The sequence below is a fragment of the Tachysurus fulvidraco genome, chromosome 10, assembly GCF_022655615.1.
Source record: "Tachysurus fulvidraco isolate hzauxx_2018 chromosome 10, HZAU_PFXX_2.0, whole genome shotgun sequence".
NCBI classification, from domain to species: Eukaryota; Metazoa; Chordata; class Actinopteri; order Siluriformes; family Bagridae; genus Tachysurus; species Tachysurus fulvidraco.
The window spans coordinates 7,242,259-7,265,793 of NC_062527.1; the positions used below are offsets into that span (position 1 = coordinate 7,242,259).

General features: G+C 42.3%; 1 protein-coding gene across 4 annotated transcripts in view; it reads right to left on the reverse strand.

The window, feature by feature from the left end:
• The window catches only part of plxnb2b (plexin b2b), a 134,788-nt gene that overhangs the window by 40,202 nt on the left and 71,051 nt on the right, over positions 1-23,535 (reverse strand). For all 4 annotated transcript variants that reach the window (XM_047819372.1, XM_047819371.1, XM_047819370.1 and 1 more), the window contains 6 exons: positions 5,413-6,560; positions 4,176-4,370; positions 3,180-3,305; positions 2,855-2,955; positions 1,273-1,399; positions 59-215 (listed from right to left, as the gene is read on the reverse strand). In XM_047819372.1, coding sequence (XP_047675328.1) covers positions 59-215; positions 1,273-1,399; positions 2,855-2,955; positions 3,180-3,305; positions 4,176-4,370; positions 5,413-6,558 — 1,852 coding nt within the window. In that variant the 5' untranslated portion in view covers positions 6,559-6,560. The remainder of the gene's footprint in view (positions 1-58; positions 216-1,272; positions 1,400-2,854; positions 2,956-3,179; positions 3,306-4,175; positions 4,371-5,412; positions 6,561-23,535) is intronic.

Genomic DNA, 23,535 nt, shown 5'->3' on the forward strand with positions numbered 1-23,535 from the left:
TCTTTTGAATTGTATTCTAGACTCTGTAGCTTCACTGTGCATGTCTTTCGAGCGGTACCTTGGTGTGGAGGTGTAGGAGGAAGCCGGTTAGGGGGAGGCAGGCTGCATCTGACCATCGAGTCCACCATGGTGGCTTTACTAGTGGACCAACCGATTGTGCAGTGGATCCTGTCAAAGTCTCTGATGCTGGGCAGCGAAGGAACGTTGATCTCCACCTGACATGGAACAAATTTATCAGACCTGCAACACATTTGGGGCTCTGAGAAACAATAAGGAGCTTCACTATGCCACAAAATGAAGGCGGTGAAGGAGGTTGCAAGTGCAGACAATTTATTATAAACCCAAAGTGTGAGAGTAAAAGCCATAAATTATGAACACAAGCCAAAAAAACAAAGATTAAGGGTGAGGATGTGGGACATTCAGTGCTGTAAAAAAAAAAAAAAGACTGTGCAGGATTTAAATGTCATGTGTCTTCATCCAAGCCCATAATTGTTTAAACTAAATCCCACCTACTGCTCTATAAAAAGGCTAATAAACGAACAGTTAACTCCAGTGCATATTGTTTACTGTATGATGCAGCACCTCATTAATCATTTGCTGAAGATCCTCGGAGTAAGTTATATGAGTTCAACACTGATTGGTTGCATAAATTATGTGCAAAGGAAAGCAAAGGAGTTACTGCTTCATTTCACTACAAAAAAATAGCCAGAAATTACATTTTAACTGTTGTGTAAATTAGGATTTTAAAAAAAAGAGCTTTAAATTAAAAGTTATCTATGTGATAATAAGTTGTTCAAAAAAAACCCAACTTACTTTGTACAAACAACAGAATACAAATGCAGACAAATGTATCTGCTAATATACGTAATAAAGGTTACTATACAATTATTATTCTATTATATAATAAAAGTAAATATAATGTAAGTTATAGGAAGAAATGTAAACTAAGCTGTAACCAGATGCATCTACAGTAATTTCCACTTCCCTGACCTGCGATCATTAAAAATGATAAAATCCTTGTCAGCGACCGCAATAATAAAGTAGAAACAATAAGTACTGAGTAAACACAATAGTTATTGTTCTGCTAACTCTGATCCGAAAGCCACATTAGAATGCATTTTAGTTAATCCGTACATTCACCATATGGCTTTATTGTGCAGTGGCTTCGCATTCACTGTGGATCAGCAGGCTCGGCTTTTACGGTGATTGTTTGAGAGAGAAGAAGTTTAAAAATAAGTGTGGTAATTACGGCTCTGACACCTGCACGGTTACCTGCTGAGATCTCTTGCAGCTGAGGTTTGGAGGATGGAAGGAAACTATTTTAACGCACTGCTGTCTGGGGCTCCACAGCCACCCGTTCTTCTCTTCAGCTCGACTGCACTCTGATCTCCTGGTACACCTACAGCACGAGGGGACAACAACAACAACACGAGGATGTTGTGTATAGTCTATGAGTCGCCATAGAAATTTGAGCCTCACACAGTCTTTAAGTTTTGTGAATTGCTAATCATACAGTAAGGTAAGCTCCTGAATTCAGGCCCAACACATCTGTGAATACTTTACGTTACTTAACCTGTACCACATCCAAAAAATGGCAACGAGCACCTACTACTGCTACATCTCTTCTCCGTGCACTTCTCTTGGATAAAAGCGTCTTTAGTTTATGACTAAATCTAAAATGTAAATGTAACTTAACACGGTGACAGAAGCAGACACCTTAACGCGTAATTCAGCCTCACATCCGCAGACTCGCTCGATGAGAGGAGATTTAAGGAGTAACAGATGCACATCACCAGTCCAGTGCTGTATTCATAAGCTTTTACAGTGTCGAGTGTGTTGTTTACACTACAACAGGCTGTGTCACTACAATTTATTACTGAAGACTGAAGGTTCCAGTGACGATGACAAAGTCCTCGGTAAACGACAGCACACATCCGTCATTAAAATAACGCTCTTTCAATTCGATCTGTTCTTTAGTTGCAGTCTGGCTCGACTCGTCAACCATTTTATTTAAAAGAACATATTACTTATTAAAAGACGTGGACAGTTTTTATCAAAAAATTTATCATAGAAGTATATTTAAAACAAATGCACGTTTTTATTAAGAGAAAATACAAAACAAACTGTCTGAGCAGTTAAGGGATTAGATGAAGGGTCACACTCGACACCCCAGCAGTGTCCATGTGACAGTCCTGGGATTTAAACACACGACCTTCGGCTTAGCCACCAGAGAAGGCCTATTATTTCAAAACAGGCTTTTCCCGTTCAATCATCTTTGTCTGTTTCTACAAGAAAAATCTTCATCCATTTTCTATAGCACTTATCCTACACAAGGTCAGGGGGAGCCTGGAGTCTGTCCCAGTGGACTTAGGTTACAAGGAGGAGGACATGTTGGACGGAGTGCCAGTCCATCACAGGGCACACACACACACACACACACACACACACACACACACACACACACACACACACACACACTAAAAACAGTTTAGAGATGCCCTCGGAGAGGAATGTAAAGGAAACTGGAGGAGACACGTGGAGAGGAAACTAGAGAACCTCGAGGAAACCCTCAGAGCACAGAAACTCCACACACAGGGCAGAGGCGGGAATCAAACCGCTAACATATAGAGATGTGATGCAAACAAGCCCTCTCTATTAGAACATGGACAGTATGACCAATAGGACATGAATGTTAGATTTGAGCCTTGATCTGTGATCAGATCTACACCCTCCCTGAACCTCCGTGTTTATTAACCTGGCTATTTCTCCAATCTATCTTTGGGCCGAATAAACATCTTTGCTATAGTCATGACATATTGTATAATCATGAACAGAGATGTTTAATGAACTTTACCTGCCCTCCAGGACACACCAGCCGCAGTATGGGTCTTTCTGGGCCACGCAGGACTTGCAGTCAGTCTTCTGGTGGCATGTCTGCACCGGTACCTTAGTGACCTTAAATACCAATAAGAAACAGTCAGAAAAGTGAAATTAATTAAAGCTCTTTGTTTGGATATCTTTCTAAAACCATACCTGCCACATTAGTAGGCAGTGCACATAAAAAAAAGACATTAGAGCACATTTCTGCAACATCAAACATTACCCACGGGCAAAGAAATGAACTCGTTCACAAACCCAAACAGACTTAATGCCTTGATAAATGACTTCATTGCAGCCACCTTTTTCTCCGTGGTGATGTATATGTGACTCTGGGTCTTGTCGAAGAAAAGATTCTTATTCACGTGCTCGCCCATGGTGTCTCCAGGAACCCTGTTGTACACCTCTGGTTTGCTTGACAAATGAACCTGTGTGGGTGGAGAACAATAGACACGAAGCAGGTCGCAATTATACAGTGCAGCATGGGACAAGAGAAATCCGTCAACCCGTAGCCGAAACCCACACAGAGCGCCTGGCGTCGTGTTTGAGACATACCTGACACAATGTCATCCTTAAACGAATAGTCTACGAGCTAGTTAATGACCAGAAACTCCAGGATCCTGCATGAAAAATAGCTAAAAATAGCCTCCTGTACTGCTCATCCTGAGTCGTGCCATCAGGACGTCTGGGCTGAGTGAAAGCAAGACGCTACGTTTTTTTCAACACAAGTCTTCTCCCTCCTGTTTAATCTGACAGAGTTCCAAACCCTAATGAAGAATCCATGTAGTAGGCTTCTCTACATTACCGAAAGTAGCGTCTGAATGTGACGACTGACTCATGATCTAAAAACAATTCTCCTCCGTCTACAGTCACAGCCTGTCTCAGGGACGGAGACGTGCGATGGAAGTCAATATCTTTTCATCCAAGACAACCTGAAGGTGCCTCGGACGAACCAGTTCACATTTCTGGCATTGCACAATTATTGGAAAATATGTCCTGTTCCATGAAAGCAGATGATTTTGGCTGGCAATTATTTCACCTTTTGCAGTTTCTGCTGTATAAAAAAAAATAGTCCTTGGTTTGTATCATTATATAAGAAACCCATCCTAAATTTGTCTTATATCTGGCATGTGTGAATGCTGGAAACGCTGTTGTCACTTTTCTTTCCATTTTTTACTTCTTATATAATCGGTTAACCTCCACTCGCATTCAAACCCACACCGTGCGTTCTAGCCAAGCGGCAACTCTAACAGCACCGTCGCTTCTAACTTTTCTCACTTCAGCACTGTAACACCTACCTTCAATACCTCTCCCATGGTGTTCCCTACAAAGGCGATAGTGTGGTCGTTTTCCACAGCGATAGTCACGGCAGTTAGATGACCTCGAGCCTGCTTGGTGAAGAACGGCTCTGCCTGCAGGGCGAACTCGGGCCTGCTGGCCAGCGGGGAGCGCAGGAACTCTGCTCCACACCTGTTTTGGTCCACGATTTCCTTCTACAATGGAGAAAAATTCAAAATAAGCTTAAAAGAATCTTCTGCTGAAAACCTGAGAACAGGACAAGAGCAATGGTCATATCCGTACTAAAAGAATTATATATTTATACCTGTATCTGAATGTGGATTTAAAGCCAAGAATGAAAAAAAAAAAGTTTTTTTCTTTGAATTAAATACCGACCTTAACGATGCTGTAAAAAAACAAAAACAAAAAAATAAACACTGAAAGATCGCTCGAGAGATTATGTTCAGAGCTACAACACAATATTGTCGGATGGATTTAGCTGCTTCATTTGACAAAAACAACATAAACAAATTAGCAGCCTTTAGGCTACTGATGCTCTGAGCGGAAAGTGTGCACATTCGTGTTAGTGAAATTTCTTTGTATGTATTTAAGCTTCTTATCTCAGTCCTGTTAGAAAAAAAAAGTGATACATTCCCCCGATAGAGTTTTTAGGCTGACTGTTTTCTCAATCTGTGTCAATCAGTGTTGTTGTGGTGGAGACTTCAAAGCACTTTTGTACGTCGCTCTGGATAACGGCGTCTGCCGGATGCCGTAAATGTTACTTAAATATCTGAAAACCTTGTTTGCTCCCGCGTTAAACGTTGAACTTGTGGTGTATTTGTCTTTTTGCCTTCTGCAGGATCCCAGTCCTGATGCACACCTCTAGTCTAAGCCAGATGAATGTTTCAGGTAAAAAATTTAAGTATTTGTATCCGCCTAGAAAACATTATATACTATTTAATTTGTGAGCTTTTATATCTCTATTCATTCAGTCACTTTATATATATATATATATATATATATATATATATATATATATATATATATATATATATATATATATATATATATATATATACCTACAGCACAAGTTCCCAGCAGTCCCAATATAATAAATTCTAATGTTTACACTATCGCTATGGCCTAGTGTTTATAAATCTGGTACAGATTAGATTGAAACTAAAGTCTGCATTATGAGAAGATACTCAGAGTTTCAATCTGTCATGATTGTTGTTATCTTATCGGTGCGGTACTTACGCTGTGTCGGTGTGCACAGGGATTTCCTGTACTGGATATGTAAGGGCTGTACACAGCTGGTCTTCCTCCGATCTTTCCGTATTCAGTGTAGCAAGCACTGAGGATGTCCTCTACCCTCTCGTTGATGCGCTTTAACGGATACATGCAAAGAGCTGAGTCGGTTGCGTTCTCGCCATCTGGAGTGGCCACTATAAACAGCACTTTATCCCACACCGTAATGGTTCCGTATGAGCCAGAATTCAGCATGGCCCGAGCAAGCTCCTTTCCTGGCTCGGTCACATACGCAGCCTGGACTTTATTATAGTAGATGCCATTTGCACTGCAGTTTAGCTGCAGCTCGGTATAGGAGTAATAACCTTCGTCTTTCTCACACAGCCGGGACACGAATGTGAAGTTCTTGTTGTCAGTGCCGCCCTGAGTGCGCGAGAAGAGAAAATAGACAAAGCCGGAGTCTTTAAAGACAAAGCGGAATTGGTGTTGATACTTAGGGGCGAAGGGTATGGCCTGGACGGCCGAGGCCTCCACGATGCTCTCGAACACAACCCACTCCTTGTAGTTCTCCAAGATGCGTGTGGTGATGAGCTTCGGGTTGTCCTCCTGGCTGCCGTAGCCCTTCCCGACCAGAAAGACGTTGAATGGCTTTTTTTCGGGGTCGTCCTTGAACTGAAACGTCGCCATGATTCCGACGACCGAAACGCTGTCCTCAATGCTGGCAGCATACGTCCTCTCTCCTTTACTGTCGCTGTAGTAGATCTGCTGATTCACGTTGCTGAGGTTCAGCAGGGAGCAGATCCCTCTATATACACTCCCGCAGGCTATCAGTGATCCGTTTGCAGAGTGAACCAGAAGGAGCTTGTTGACATTGTTCGTGTCTTTAAGATCCGCAGACGTGCACGTGGACGTGGACACGGGAGGTGTGCAGCTTCGAGCGTCTTTCTTAGGCCCTGTCTCGGCTTTAGCTTCCAGCCTGAGTGAAGCGTCCAGCTGGTAAATAGCGTTGACGGCACCCAGGTAAACTCGGCCCGTGGCGGGGTCCTGCACTACATTGTTGATGCGTGTGAGTGTGGGAAACTCCAAAACTGTCCCCTCACTGGAAAAGGAGGAGACACACACCAAGAGCAGGACCGTCTGCACCCAATCTCCCATCTCTGTAAACACAAACCAATGAAAAACATTTTTAGCAAAGAAAAAAAATCATGATTACTTAGTAAAAGATGGCCATGAGTTTATGGAGCTTTTACTCAGACCTTCTGGACGCTCTGTTCGAGCTACATGCTGAGATGCAAGATTACAATTCTTATTTAGAACATTAACATGAATACCAAGTTATCTATCTAGAAAGCCTGAGTTGAACACAAAGTTATAGTCTACAGTCTCTCCTCCTTTTTTTCTTCCTCTCTCTCTCTCTCTCTCTCTCTCTCTCTCTCTCAATCTCTCTCTCTCTTTTTGTTTGCTGGCTCTCAGAGGACATTAATCTTAGTTTGGTCACAGCTGCTCAAGCACAGTCAATCATCTGTTGCTTATCTCATTACAAATAAATGACAACAAGACAATCCAACTCACAGAGACACTCAAACACACAAACCACTGAGAGGACACACACACACACACACACACACACACACACACACACACACACACACACACACACACACACACACCATTTTAAGAAATCCACGTGCTGTAGTCAGTGCAATGTTATCAGTTGTGCCTTTCCATTCCAGTCACACAATTAAACCTACCCACACCCACACACACACACACACACGCATATACGTGTCAAACTGAACATCCTGATGAAGCTCCCACATGGCTGAGCATAGATGGATGTAATGTTACGTTAACCTGTCTTTCCCTGCAGCTCCGATCACGTGTGCAGCTCATTATCCATTCACCCCTAGGGCTCTGTTAATTTCAGCCACACACTCATTTCCATAAAAAGCTCCTGTCCCTCTATTGCCCCACTTTATTCACCGATTTTTTTCCCCCTTTCTCCCCTTCTGAGAATGAAGCTCGTTTATTTCAAATTCAATTTCTCCAGGTAAACGTGCTTGCCCTTTTTAATTCATACCCTTAAACAATATGAAACAATGCACGAGCATAGGATTGGAGCAGCAATCTAAACTCGCAGATGTCGTTTGTCCTCGATGCTTCGGTTAAATGTTCTATTTCCATGTCCAATAGATTCAGAATTCTATTCTGTATTCTATCTCCATCTATATAGAAAGTCTGATGTCCGATTGTAATACATCCAGAATTAACGGATAACGTTTCCTTGCTGTCTTTCTGTCAAGGCTGCATTAGTTGTAGTCACAAGTCAGAAAAGACAGGTATTACTCCAGCTCGCACCTATAATCACACTTCATACCTGCTGTGTCAAGAAAAGCTAAAAGAAAGACAAGACGAGAATTGCTCGGGTCAGAGATACTTACAGTGACGCCCAGGGATGTCAGCCTGGGATAAAGAATGTGTTAATTAGGGACTGCACACGAATCAAGGAACACCACAGGGTTTAAATTCAACGTGACTTAAAACCATGACAACCAGCTCCTGGATACGGGTCTGAACGCACCGGTGGGTCAGTGGAGACTGCAGACTTCATTTAACAATCACACGCATGTGCCTTCTGTTATCCGAGTAGCCTTCCAGTAGCCTTCAGGCCCAAAATGTTATTTCCTCTTGTTTCCGATGTTGATTATTGAATGTCTTTGTCATGTCTCACTCCACAGTGGTGTTAATATGAAGCTCATATGAAAGTAGACTTTTAGAATGTGTAGTGTTTCATCAGTATTGCTGTTCACACCGATCGGGGATAACATTATGAACACTGACAGGAGAAGTGAATAACACTGATTATCTCTTTAATACGACACCTGTTAGTAGGTGGGATAGATTAGGCAGCAAGTGAACATTTTGTCCCCAACGTTGATGTGTTAGTAGCAGGAAAAATGGGCAAGCGTAAGGATTTGAGTGAGTTTAAAAATCGTGATGGCTAGACGACTGGGTCAGGACCTGTAAGGGCTCCATGGATCGGATCGAACATCTTGGTGTCAGATACAACAGCACACCTTCAGGGGTTCTAGTGGAGTCCATGCCTCGACAGATCTGGGCTGTTTTGTCAGGAAAATGAGGACCGACACAATATTACGAAGGTAAATTAATCTTCAACCACTAAAATTCAGTGTAAGGTTATAAACAGTGGGACAAACACACGTCTCACTCTGAAAGACAACAGAGTGCTGAGTCATTTTAGATCAGACTCATAGACAGAACATCAGTCATTTCTTTATACTGATTTAAATAATTCCACAAGTCCATTAACATTCTGCCAGCTGAACAGAGCACCAGCGTACTGATACAAAGGGTTAATATGTCGCTGCTCTATCTCTCTCTCTCTCACTCACACACACACACACACACACACACACACACACACACACACACACACACACACACACACACACACACACACACACACACACACAAGGAGACAAAAAAAACGTCTCGGCTCATTCCAATGAACTACATAGCAAAATGTAATCAATGACCAGAAGCTAATTGTTTGAGGGCTTGAATTAAGTGTCTGTGTGTGAGTGAAGACGAGCTGTACGCAGATTAAACTGCAGTGAATGAAACTGAAGTGCCTCAATGAAGCTCAGTACTGATTGGGCCTGCAAAACCTGCTAATTTCCCTAAGCGAATCTTTTTTAAAGCCCACAGAAATGAACTGAAGTGTGGCAAGTTTATATGTTGAACAATGTATTTTCCCCCCACACATTACAACATTTCTTTGTGTTTCAGACTGATAAAAGTCAAAAAGGCTCTTGATTAATACATGTACTGAAGAAGTTTCAGAGAAGAGAGAGAGAGAAAGAGAGTTTTGTGATCAGAGCGACAGAAAGTCATCTCCGCTCTGCTACTGTACTGAGGATACTTCAAAGAATCATTTGCTTATTCATGCACAGCTCTCACTTCACTCAACAAAATATGCTGCTATACAAATATCTCTCAGATGTTCAGCTGGGGGTGGGGGGTGGGGGGGCAGAAGTCACCCAACGCTCCCGAGAAGAGAAATCTTAAATGTTTCTCTCTTTTTTCCCCTCTTGCACAGTGATCCCCCCAGAAGCTTTTTCACTCTTTTCATCTCTCCTTCACACTCTTAATCTCAGTGGCTGGAGCGTACAGTAGTGCCCTCAGAACTCGGGAGCATTGGCACGACGACACGACGGAACAAGTGTCACGCGGGAGCTTTATGCTTTCCAAACAGAGTCCGGTGACACCGAGCCGTGTCAGTCGTATTCCTCATTTCTCACCCGGCAGCAGGTGTGTGACGCCGTGATAGACAATATCTGTGATTGTACACGGTTATTGTGGAACAGCCTTTGTTTTAAACTGGGCTAAACTTTATGACATAAAAGTACAAGTAAAAAACAACGGGCTTAATTTGACAGTGCTTTAATAAGGTTCCATGTTAATTCTGTCAGATTTATGTGTGCATGAATAAGGAATATCAAATACTAGTAAAGCACAAAACACATGCTTTCCGCATTCAGCGACGCCCACATTCAGCGACGCCCACATTCAGCGACGCCCATATTCAGCGACGCCCACATTCAGCGATGCCCACATTCAGCGACGCCCACAAACCTCCATAAAAGGTCATTCTTACAGAGTTAAAAGTGCAAAAATGACAACAAAAAGGAATTTCTCAAAATTCAGAAGTGGAAGTTAGTTTGACTCGCATTTTGTTAATGGTAATAAAAACAAATAGAACTTTAGAAGGCTAGCTTTGTCATGCCTGAATTCTGGATCTTTAATTTATCACTCCTACTATTTTAGGGGAAAAAACAGAAATATAAAACTCTACGAAGTCTTGAGTGTTTACTTTCATATGAGTTTCATATCAACACCATTGTGGAGTGAGACATGACAGCCATTCGGTGATCAAAAAGAACACGCGCAATAAAAAACAAAATTTTATTTTTATTTTAAGGAGAAAACAACATTTTATGGTCTTATATGGAAATATATTTAATTTGGTCATTTGTTTTGGTTTAATATAATGTTTCATATTTTCCGCTATATTAACTATTCCACAAGGTTAACACTATTGGTATAAAACAGATTTCACAACTAATTCATTCATTCATTCATTTTCTACCACGGGAAGCCTGTGCCTATCTCAGGCGTCATCGGGCATCGAGGCAGGATACACCCTGGACGGAGTGCCAACCCATCGCAGGGCACACACACACTCTCCCATTCACTCACACACTATGGACAATTTTCCAGAGATGCGAATCAACCTACCATGCATGTCTTTGGACCGGGGAGGAAACCGGAGTACCCGGGGGAAACCCCCGAGGCACATGCAAATTCCACACACACACAAGGCAGAGGCGGGAATCGAACCCCCAACCCTGGAGGTGTAAGGCGAATGTGCCAACCACTAAGCCACTGTGCCCCCCCAGATTTCACATCTTTTTTCATTAAATTTGTTTGCAACTGAATTAAATAAAAGGTTTTTAAACTTCACATTGTATACAAGCACAATATAAAAATTTAAAAACTACAAACGCTGTTTTATGACTTGAAGTCGATCAGCAGAGATTTCTATTAGCGAGTCTCCATATATGTAAATTTTCATAATCTCAGGAGCTCCCGTAGGATACAAACAGGATTTTCATGAATACCAAATTTCTTGTGTAAATGCTCCTATGACCAATTTACGAATACATTCATTCATATCCAGCTTGAGAAATGAGGCTCGGAAAGTGTCCGTAAAGTCTGGTGAAGTGAACTGAAAACTGAAAACAAATACGAGGCATGCATTCAATGTTGAATGGAACAAATAATGGAGCGAATCAGAGCTTTGTCTAAAACGCAGTTTACGATTTGTCATGAATAAAAATGTCTGATTTGGGGCTGTACGTGATTAAAAAAATCAGATCGGTTGCAGGGGTTAAAATTGAATTTGATATTTTGATTTAAATATAGGATCAGCGAATTAACTTGAAATGAACACTGCAGCAAAAAAAAAGATGGAGATAATGAAAGAAGCTAATAGCTAATGAGCCGGGCACATCTGTACTGGTGCTGCCAGAAAGCTCATGCTGTTAAATTATAATTGTTCAGTAGAACAGGAGGCTTTGCTGGAGGAGAAAGATGAAAAATGGAAAATAGAGAGAGAGGGAAAGAGAGAGAGAGAGATATGAAAAAAATGAAGAGATGTCTTGTGTGCTGTTTGCTAGCATTAGCAAGCTTCAACATCAATAAAAGATCAGAAGTGATTAACATTTGTTGAGAGAAAGAGGAACCACAGATAGACTCATTAATACCTTATTTTGTCGTTTACTGCTTTTCCATAAAATAGAACCCTCAGAAATATCAGTGCAGACATCAGCACCTTAACTCCACCAACCATAACTATACATCACGGGCTCTGAGCTGCATGTCCTCACTTCTCTAGATTGCGTTATAAAGAAAAATCTCTTCAAGCCAGCTTCCATGGGGACTTTATATAAACCTGTCTGAAGTGCAGGGCCTCAGAAGGTAAGGCCGAGTCAGATGATGTGTAGTAATATGTGTGGGCATGTGAAAGGACTTAAATGTGCCTCTGGAGGTCAGCAAGCAGTCTGATCGGTTACACATCTCTCAGCGAGGAGAGGCAGATCAGGACTTGCCCTGCGGTTGACTCGCATGAAAAAGTCCAGACCTATCAGCATTGTGGAGGCAAAACTCTGACAGCGATGTGTGGAGCCACAGCTGAGGCATTACAATGGAAATGAGCTCCCAGGCCCCTGACTCTGTCAGCTTCAAGGTAGAGTGAGATACAAACAGCAGCCTCAAACTTGCACCCGGCGAGGATTGAGCCGAGGCTGGTGAATTTGTTAAAAAGGGATAATGGTTAACGTAGTGCAGGAAATCATTTCATATTCATGGACGTTCTGTGTACAAGTGTAATGGATGCATTTTCCGCTGGTCACTAACGCATTTAGATGCTGCTTTCAACCTTGCTGATTGCCATCTTCCTAATAACAGCAGAGAATTTCATATTACACTGTCAAAACACACACACACACACACACACACACACACACACACACACACACACACACACACACACACACACACACAAATACAAATGAGAGCTATTTAATTATCTTTAGTTTTAAGCCACTGGCCGTGGGGTGAAGGAGAAATGGGATCATTTGCTAACCACCAATTTCTGTATCTGATTGATTATCTCTATCAGTCATGTTTTGGTAGTCAGCTAATGGCTGATAAATAGTGTGAGATGACGGAGAGTCCGAACGGAACACTAGCACAGGGCGGCAGCGACAACTACTTAGCAGATGCTATAAAGGTAATGATCACCTTGTTGTTTGTAGACGGCAAAAATCGGGAATTAAACTCTTTCACCGGTGACTAAATTGACTCACTTTGCTGACTGGGAGAGGGGGAGAGAGAGAGAGAGAGAGAGAGAGAGAGAGAGAGAGAGAGAGAGAGAGAGAGAGAGAGAGAGAGAGAGAAGGAGGGAAATGGTTTCACAGATAGTTTGGAAAAGCTTGTAGACAACAGCAATCCAATTTCCATATGAACAATTACCCCAGTGTCGAAACTGGCACTTCATTTATTTCAATTTGACTGAGTGAGTTGGGAGGGTGGGGTACGGTTGGCTTTGAAGGGTGGGGTGGGTTTGGAGTTAGGGTGGTTGGAGAATAGGGATGGTTGGAGGGAGCAGCTCTCCACAGCAATCGGGCAAGCATCAAGCCAGCTGCTACCCATGCCCACTTCCCCAAGAGAGGCCACTCGTGTGCAAGTGCACTTCCCTCTACAAAATCATACATGTACAAGCATCTCAGCTGCATCTCATCGTCTTCGTAGCGCACTAACATAGGGCGAGTTTGTAACAGGAGGCGAGGTGTGTAATGATGTGTGGGTGCTCGGGGACGCGTGTATATCCATCACCACATTGTCAAGACACTACTGTGTGTGTGTGTGTGTGTGTGTGTTTCCTGTGCCAGGCCCATCATTTCTACCTAGACTTTCAATCTCATGGCAGAGTATATTCATTACTGCTGGATTTGCTAGCCCATTTGTCTGTTTATAGCCCTAACACTCTTTCCATATTCGCACCCCTGTGGAACAGCTGTGAAGTGAAGTGAAACACACACACAGACACACGTGTACACACAGCTCTGCCTGCTTAGATCATCTTCTGAGCATGCTGATCATCTGCATCCTGGATGAGCTCGCTCTCGACACACACTTTTGAGTGTCTGTGTTTTAGTTTACATCTAGGGTTACATCTGGTCCAGGAAAAGTCTGATCAAACACCCGGAGTGCTCTGGGGCACCAGAATTTCACCCTCTCTCTCCTCGGTTTCCAGCTTCTCCTCTCTGGCACTCCTTAACACTTCCTCACACTCTCCATACAATTAAGAAGTCATGGAAGAAATCTATTACACACCTTACTGGCTTTAATGATTGCACTCGGCACTCATGAGAAGCAATGAGCCGTACGCTAATACAGTACCATTTTACTGCTTTGTCACCACAGATTCAAGGGGAATACTGATCCACTTCTGATGAAACGCTGCTTTCAAAAGCCTGCACTTATCTCCAGCCTTGTGGTCCTGCCTTCCAGGGGCCCAGAACAATACTCACGCTTTGCTGCTTAAACGCCTAAAGATTCCAATCTCTAATTCTCTTTGCTAGCATTATACTTCTACTAGCTTTCAAAATATGCATACGCAAGATGGATGTGGTTTGTTTCCTGCTTTCATGTGACATGTTAATTGTGCTTGTGGAAATGAAATAAATAAATAAATAAATAAATAAATAAATAAATAAATAAATAAATAAATTTTTATAAACAAAAAAATATTATGCAACACATATATGCTTTAGTACAACATACATCAAGATGAGAGCGTGAAGAAACGTGACTGAGTTTTTCATCTCTTTTCATCTACATTAGCATCATTTCTGTTTTTTTTTTGTTGTTTCCTCAACATGCTGTATACACACACTCATCCTGTTCGACCTCCGTCTGAATTGTTTGCCATGTTTGAAAAAAAAAAAAACAGAACGAGTTTGGAGAAAAGCGGCTAAAGAAGTGTTTTATGATGCTGGTTTTGCCAACATGTGCCCCCTGGTGGACAAATATATTAACCCTCTAGATGTACAAAAGGTACGCCGGAAAATTTAGTGCTTTTCACAATATTTCCTGAAATATTTCCTATGTGATTGTAAACTCTGTGTAAACACAATCCTGGGTTGTGTAGTTTGAGGTTTCACACTGCTCATACTCATACCGTGGCTAACTATCAATCCTGGCTGTTCATTATCTGACATTTCACACTGCACGTTCCTAAACCCAGGATTAACCTTCTTCTTATATGTTTATTTATGACAACAACATTGACTGGAAAAATATACAGAGTGGCCATTTTAAATAATGACCCAGCAAGCTGTAAGGTGATGAAACTTTAGTGCTGCAGTCATTCCCGAAACCCGAACCTTCTTCTAGGTTAACATATCGTGCATGATATACTTAGCATTTCTGCCGGATTCCAAAAGGCTATCAAAAGTCTTAACTGTGTTGGGATTAAGCCACGTGTCTGTCTTACCACATCTATCACGCTTCAGTGCGTCCAGCGGCCCAGAGCCCCAGAGCTAACAGCCGTTTGTGTAATAGCTAAACAAACACCATTATCTGGGTGTGATGGAGCCAGAGGAGCCGCTCGGACTCCAGCACTTGGCTAATTCCTGCAGCCCCCATCTGAGCTAATGAGGGTTTTATTCAGCTGAGAGAGAGAGAGAGAGAGAGAGAGAGAGAGAGAGAGAGAGAGAGAGAGAGACAGACAGACAGACAGACAGACAGACAGACAGAAGAGCAGAAATGGGCAGAGCAAAGCAACAGTGTTTCAGGAACAAGGAACAAAGCTCAACAAGCACACATGCACACATGAACACACACACACACACACACACACACACACACACACACACACACACACACACACACACACACACACACACACACACACACCACTTACAGTCCGTTAAGAGAGACTGAAAACTAATGAGGCAAGCAAAAACATTGTTGTCTGGCTAAGATATTCACCCAGTGTGGCAGGTGGTTCATTTGAAGTAGCATGCATTAAGATACACTCATCTTCCCTCTCTCTCTCTCTCTCTCTCTCTCTCTCTCTCTCTCTCTCTCTCTCTCTCTCTCTCTCTCGTTAGAGCATGGTACAGAGGAGAGACACTCATTGAGAGAGGACTAGCGGGTGATTAGGTCCACTGAGACAGCTCTGACCTTTTTCCTCAAGATCAACATGCACACGTCTGCTATTTTTTATGTCAGTGCAGAAGCCGGCCATCGTTTGAACACAACCCTCCATGAAATGTCACAGTTGTAAATGAGCAAGAAAGTCATCAGGCATTCCACACAGGCCTGCGAGGCTGTCCCTCGTCCGTACGGCGGGGAAGTTGGCAGGAACGCTCGTTTCCCTGCCCTCAGCACTTCTCCACTCGCATGCCGGTGCTCTACGCTAACAAAAGCGCCTTCCGCAACAAAGGGGTCAGACTCGCCGAAGTTTGTTGGCCTTCTGCAACATCAGTGATATTGCGGCGTTTCTCTTATGCTGCAATCATTGCTGTGTCACACCATTCGTTTAGGCCAGCAATTTGTACGAGTGCATTTATCTTCACTGCACCTGCTCCATACATTTCTGCAGGAAAGCAGGAATTAAGAGTGCGACCACATGGGCCGGGGTGATAATCTATTCAATAAAAAAAAATGCTTCACAATCCAAATTCCATACAAGACATCAGAGTAATTGGAGTGACATTTGATCCTCAGTTCTAAATAAATATATATTTATTTTTCTCAAAGTTGTTGTGTCAGTGCTCAGGTACACGGCCTGGACTCTCTTCTCTTTGCTATCTTCCTCCTCAGCTCCTTCTCTCAGCGGAGCGACCGAGCGATACAGGTGTCTGACATGCAGACAGGTAGATTAATTAAGTTTGAAATCTGCGAGGAGATCACTGAGCGGTCACTCAATCTGACAGAACTCTGGAAAGAGGCGCCATTTCTGTGCTAAAGCCCTGATGCTCCTTATACGCCACCTTATTACTGTCTCTCCCAGCAGTACACTGTGACTAAGAACAACGGTTCATTAGATGGTTTTATATAAGACAGGGTGCCAGGCTTCATGCTGCTGTTGGTATTGTGGTCATGTACAGACTGTAATCCTTAAAAAAATAGACCATGGTATTAGTGAAACATTGAAAGCTGGGAGGTATTTTCTATCGCCTCAGGATATCTACTTGTCTGCTTGGACTCAGGGCTTAGGCTATTATCAGCAGCTCTTACTAGCCACCCACTTGCATGGCATATGGCAAAGTGGCAGCCAGAGAGTGAAGGGAAATTAGCCTTCTGATAAAATCACAACCTGTCTTTTTCCGTCTCCAGACCCCATACGTAATACTGAAGTTACATGTGTGGGGGTGCAGACGTTGGATATTGGAGCATATATCACACAGGCATGTATGTCTACTTATACGTGTACGTATACGCCGTCTCCCTCGGTTGCTGTGCTTTCATGCCTCGTGTACAAGGTGACATTTTGTCACGGCTTAGACAGGCATGGATGACATCAAAGCCAGGCTTTTATTGGCACCATTTTGCTAGCATCTCTCGCCCACTGCTATTCCTCACAGCCCGGCTCAGATAGCGGAACAGGCTGCCAGTCCCGCTCTCATTCCAAAATCTTTATCTCGGCAGCCTTCTGTTGATAATTACACCCTCTCCCGGCAGGCTGGGCTGGGCTGTGGTGCGCGCATCGGCCCCGATTTAACACTTGCACCATCAGCACCGAGATCCAAGGTCAGGCTCTGTCCAATTCCATTTTCTGACTCTATTGCATTGCTGCTTTAGAGGCAGGCAGGTGCTGTACCCCATGCAATACTAGCTTTATATACGCACGCACACACACAGGTGCAGGCCTGAATGGAAATTGCTGATTCGATCCTGAATCAAACCTAGCACCCTAAATTCTTCATGGAATTGAGTCTCGTGCTTCAGCTCTCTACATCCTGCTCGCTTGGTCTGTCCATCTTGACAACACTACCAAATCCCCGATCTACTTAAACAGGGAAAAAGCAGTGTACCTGAAACTGATTGACAGATCAGATAATAAACACAGACAATACATGGTCTTATACCTATTGTTAAATGTTGACTGAATTCTGGACAACAGCCATGATGAGAGCTCGGGTTCTGGCCCGCTTAGATTATACTTTGACATCTCTACTTTAGCAAATGGAAATGATTTTATTTGGACTACATTCTAACCTTGCTTTGGCTGCCTGCCTTCCTGCAAAGACTGTTGGGAAGGTAGCCAGTTTAACAAACACAGTGCTTCATGTAGTCAATCTGCCTTAAAAACGTCTAAAGCATTAACTGGTGCTTCTTTTCTCACGATCTGATAAAGCTGTCGGCTCGTTACACGGTGACAAAACATTATCATAGGGACAAATAATTCAGTTGTTAATAAGGCAGCAGACACATTTATGAATGAATGATTAAGTGACCTAATTAAGACATTAATAACAAGTAATGTAGTCAACAAATGTAGAAGATTAGTGGCCTGCGTCTGCATGACACATGAATGGCTGATTAGGTAACATCATGAATATGGGTAGTTGACGTGACATGGCTTTTTCACTGTCACAGAAGATAAAACATAATTTATTTCACATTTTCATAATTTAGAATACTGTAAATGGTTAAACATTTTCTTGTTTTATATGAATCTGTTGTTTTAATACCCAAGTTATTGTTAGTTTTTTTTAGAACTTTGAGCCAAATCTCAAAATTGTCCTATGGTGTGACGGTAGACAACATTATTTCATAAATATTACATTTTATAAATAAAGAAAATAATGTTTAAAAATCTTATTGAAAACTCCTGGCATAATTGTGCAAGTGTCTATTTCACTAAGTGGCCATCACTTTTCATATACATACATTTCTAAAAGTGTAGGAATTTCATAATGTTTGTCACAGATAAAAATGTCCTTTGGTGTTATGCAAAAACCTAATTCTAATTTGGGCAATATCATGGACAACTACATTTAATTGAAAGACCCCACTCAAGGTCATGTGACTGAAGACCCCTATGAAGGCCATGAGAAGTGCACATGGTAAGTATTTCTCTCAGAATTGTTTAAATATTTAACTATGTTTTAAGACCACTGAAGTTGTTAAGTTTTTTGTCCTTTGGTGTGACACCATTCATCTATTCATGGTGAAAATGATTCTAATTAGTACTTTCATGTAAAATAAATATTACTTTAAGAACATAATGTTTTAATAATGTGAACAATTCTATCTCAAGTATTTATTTTATGTTATTTAATATAATTTCTTAGTACTTTTTAAATGTCACACCATAGGACACATTTACAGTATTGTTGAGTGAAAAAGTGAAAAAATATGTGAAGTCATTGACAAAATGAGTGACCAGTACTATTTTCTGAAACTTTCATACTCCACAAATATTTCTGAAATTTTCATACTCCACAAATATATGTATTTTTTCTTAAAAAGTTATGCTTTCCAAAAAAAAGTACTTTTTCTTGGTCATTTGTCAACTACCCATATGCAGATGTAGAAGTGTTCCTAATAAAGTGGACAGTCAGAGTGTATTAAACTCTATATTCTATTAGATTTGACCGATATCCTGAGCGGACAACGATCATTAAAAAAGATAAATATAACAATCGTTATTATTGTCATCATCTATAATTTATATTTGGCTTATGTTCAATTTAAATAATGTAAATAACGATGAGGCAAATTACTACACACACAAGTTGCGCACACTTTGATTACACACTGTTTCTCCTCCAAATTCGCCTCCATTTTCAGGTAAAATTGATGATAGAGTAAATAATAACCACTCTGGTTCATTACACCTGCGACCGAGTGTGTAATGTGACTTCTGATGATATGTTACAAAAACATGGTGGAATGGGGAAAAAATAGCCCATAATAATCTCATGTGCAAGGGGGCGTGTCTCTGTGTGTGATCATCTTGCAAGACTGATTGGCTGCATGAATCTACTGTAGAGCGCTGGGCTCGTTAGAATTAGCTGTTAGACTGAGATTTCCTGTCAGCTCAGACCGATCTGATCATCCTTTCATCAGCAAGGTGTTTCAGCCTGCAGACCCTCTGCTCATAGAAGGCAGGACATTTTTCAGAGAACCTGATATGCCAGACACTGTGTGCCGATGCATCATAACCACCCATATGATTGGCTCTTTTCCGTAAGGGGCGGAGCTTACACGATACAATCAGCATGTTTACAGTTACGCGCTACTACCTTTATATTACGTTATGAATGTACACCCTGAAGGCAGCGAACCAAGGCAAGATTCCTCAGAGACAGGGAAAGAACCATCATCCACAAAACATCTGTACCGCACCGAGTTCAACGAGACTGCAAAAAACCCAGAGATCAGTTAGAAACTGCTCTAGGTGATTGGTTGTGGTTTTGTATAAGGGCCCAAGCTTCAGAGTGTGAGATCATTCCGTATATACCGCTCTGTTCAGATTTCTCTGGATGTTGTTGGTCGTGGGACATGTTTCTATCAGCTATGGTGGAATTATTAACTACTCTCGCTCAGTTTCTAACGCTTATCCGAACTACTCGGGTCACGGGCGTCACTGGGCATCATGGCAGGATACACCATGGACAGAGTGCCAACCCATCACAGGGCACACACACTCTCATTCACTCACACACACACACACTACGGACAATTTTCCAGAGATGCCAATCAACCTACCATGCATGTCTTTGGACCAGGGGAGAAAACCGGAGTACCCGGAGGAAACCCCCGAGGCACGGGGAGAACATGCAAACTCCACACACACAAGGCAGAGGCGGGAATCGAACCCCCAACGCCCCAGGTGTGATGCTAACCACTAAGCCACTGTGCCCCCACCCCCTGTCTTATTAACTATAATAAGGAAATGTAAGCACTGATAAGACAAACACAAAGATACACAGAGAGAGAGAGAGAGAGAGAGAGAGAGAGAGAGAGAGAGAGAGAGACACACACACACACACACACACATTTTACTCATCACTGCCACTATTTCTTTGTCCCGTCTTGCAGAGTGAACCGAGATGTCCAGCTTGTAATTGCAGTAATAGAGATTTCCTCTTTCAGTACTGATTTATTTGAGGCTTTAATGCAGGAGCTGGGAGGGATTTAGTAAAAGTAGTTGTCTTCTATAAAGGAAAGGAGCGGTGTAAAGAAGCGAGGGTGTGTCTTAGGTATGAAACATTAAAGTGAGCGCAGGGGAAACAAGAAGGATACCTCAGCAGGGGTTTAGCGTGAACTCCTAGGGGAAACAGCACTAACTCAGATAAGCGAAGATCACAACACATCCTCTGGAGCTTCACGGCTTTCGACATACACACACACACACACACACACACACACACACTCTGTATGTCCTCTTTTTTCACCTACTTTTTTCTCTTCACAAAATGCAGTATGTAGCATGATGAAGGATCTTTACAGGTGATTAATTCCCTAATTGCTACAGCTAAATACATGGCTTTCATGGGCCATGCTATATCATTTTAATTATCACTCTTGAGCCTAATTAGTTATATCCGTATAACCAGAGGCAAACACACAGCCAATTAGAGTGAAATCAAAGCTCGAACACCCACTCGGCATAGGGCCTTTATTGAAAGCATGTACATAATAATAACAAGCAACTACCAGACTTGTGATTATGAGGAGGCATCATCAACATCACACAGGATAAAGCAATAATAGTTCTTGTTTGATTATAGGACTGATGATGATGATGATGACGATGATGATGATGATGATGAAGGGTATAATATTAATCACTGGATGTTTTCTGATTTTCTGGGCCATGGTGTGAGGAGAACTAAACAACTTTAGGTGCACAGGTGTGCACACGCACATACGCGCACACACACACACACACACACACACACACACACACACACACACAGACACACACAACCACGCTCATAAAGAAACGCACACACACGCACACATACCCACAAACATACACATACAGAAACACGCATACACACAAATGCGTGTGCACAAACAGAAACGCACCCAGACACACACAAACACACATACACAAACACACACAAACGCAGACACACATGAAAAAAGTACACATACAGAAACACACACACAAAAGGGTGTGCACACACAGAAACGCACCCAGGCACACACAAACACACATACACAAACACACACAAACGCACGCACACAGTCACACACACATGAAAAATGCACACATACTGAAACACAAACACAAATGCGTGTGCACACACAGAAACGCACCCAGACACACACAAAACACACAAACGCACACACACACACACGAAAAAAGCACACATACTGAAACACGCACACAAAAGCGTGTGCACACACAGAAACGCACCCAGACACACACAAGACACACACAAACGCACACACACTCACACACACATGAAAAAAGCACACATACTGAAACACACACAAACGAACACACAGACACACACAAACATACACACACACAGATCGACTTCAGCACAATGTCCTGTACAAACAACCCAAACTGGCACACTGTAGCACAAAACTTCCCAATTATAAGAATGAAAAATGATGCAGACGCACAAAAGGCTTCGATCTCCAATAACCCAGTAATCTCGTGACCTACATGTCTGTGGATTTACAGCTCCAGACCGTTTCAGTCTCGGAGCTACACATTAGCTCACACGGTCGTATCCAAAAGTCCACAATAATAAACTATATCTAGCTATTATATAAATAAACCTTTATAAAGCTTCTAAAGAACAACAGCCATATAAAATCCAGTGGCTTTCTAACATCGATCATAATCTCTGGTGGATTTTTAACATCATCAATCTTCTGGATTTCTTAACAATAGATTTTGAAGCCTAATACTGAAATTCTATCAGTTATGCTTGTCGGCTTTTTTTTAAACGCAGCCCCAGAAATAAAAAATGTGTCACAGTCAGTTAGTGCAAAAACGGAACGGTGTCTGTTTCTGTGGAAGCTATAACTTAAAATAACAAAGGCAGCAATTTTTTTGAACTCACAGCCAGGTCACTGCCTTAACACAGGACTGTGTCTTGGCTGCTGTGATGCCATTTGTAAGGCAATTTTCTCACTGATGAGAGCATCTGTGCAGTGACCGCATCGCTAGCAAGTGCCTACCTGAATCGCAAGCAGATATTTAAGTGCTGTGTTAAAAGACAGAAGTCTCTTTCCAAACCAGCATCTGCTCGTCTGCTGCTGCGTGTCGTGGTCTTACAAATTCATTGCAGATTAGTTAAAGGAACCGCAGGTCCTCCACTGATTCTCTCCGGGTGGTGTTACAATAAATTTTATCGCTCGTAGCTAGCGGTGAGCGTGAGTGTGTTTACTTCATCTGAGTGAGGCACAGAGGCGCAGTACAATGGGGGATTCCACTCTAAGCTCTGCCAACGTTCTCGCAACTTTATTCAAATCAACATCCCCCTTTTACGCACAGCTGCGGCGAGCCACTTCTCCAGAGATCCTTCACAACAAGAAAGCCGTATTTCCAAACTGCCATTCATAATTCAGCCGTGAAAAGCTGCTTCCCACACAAGACTCGAGTTATGGAGGGGGAACGATTCCACCGAGTGCACACGGAAAGCAGGACTCTGATCCTCAGAAGGAGCTGTGTGTGGAAACGTTATACTGCTCCTCCGTCAGACTTCCCACAGCGACCTGGAGAAACCTGAATCTCCCTGGGAACAAGAACAACTGGCACAGCAGGGAGGTGGATGGGAAAACTTGGCAAAAGAGGGATGAGATGGGAGGATAACAGAACCAGAGAATGCAAACAGGATTCATCAGGATGCCTGTACATGAACCAGCATGGCTAAACTGTTATACGTTTGAAATCTGGGAGGATTAGAAAACGGGGAAAAGTGTGTCAAGAAGAAAAATTCCTCGCTTCAAATGGTTCTTGAGTGAGCTCTGATATTACGGAGGATTAAAAACGAAGAA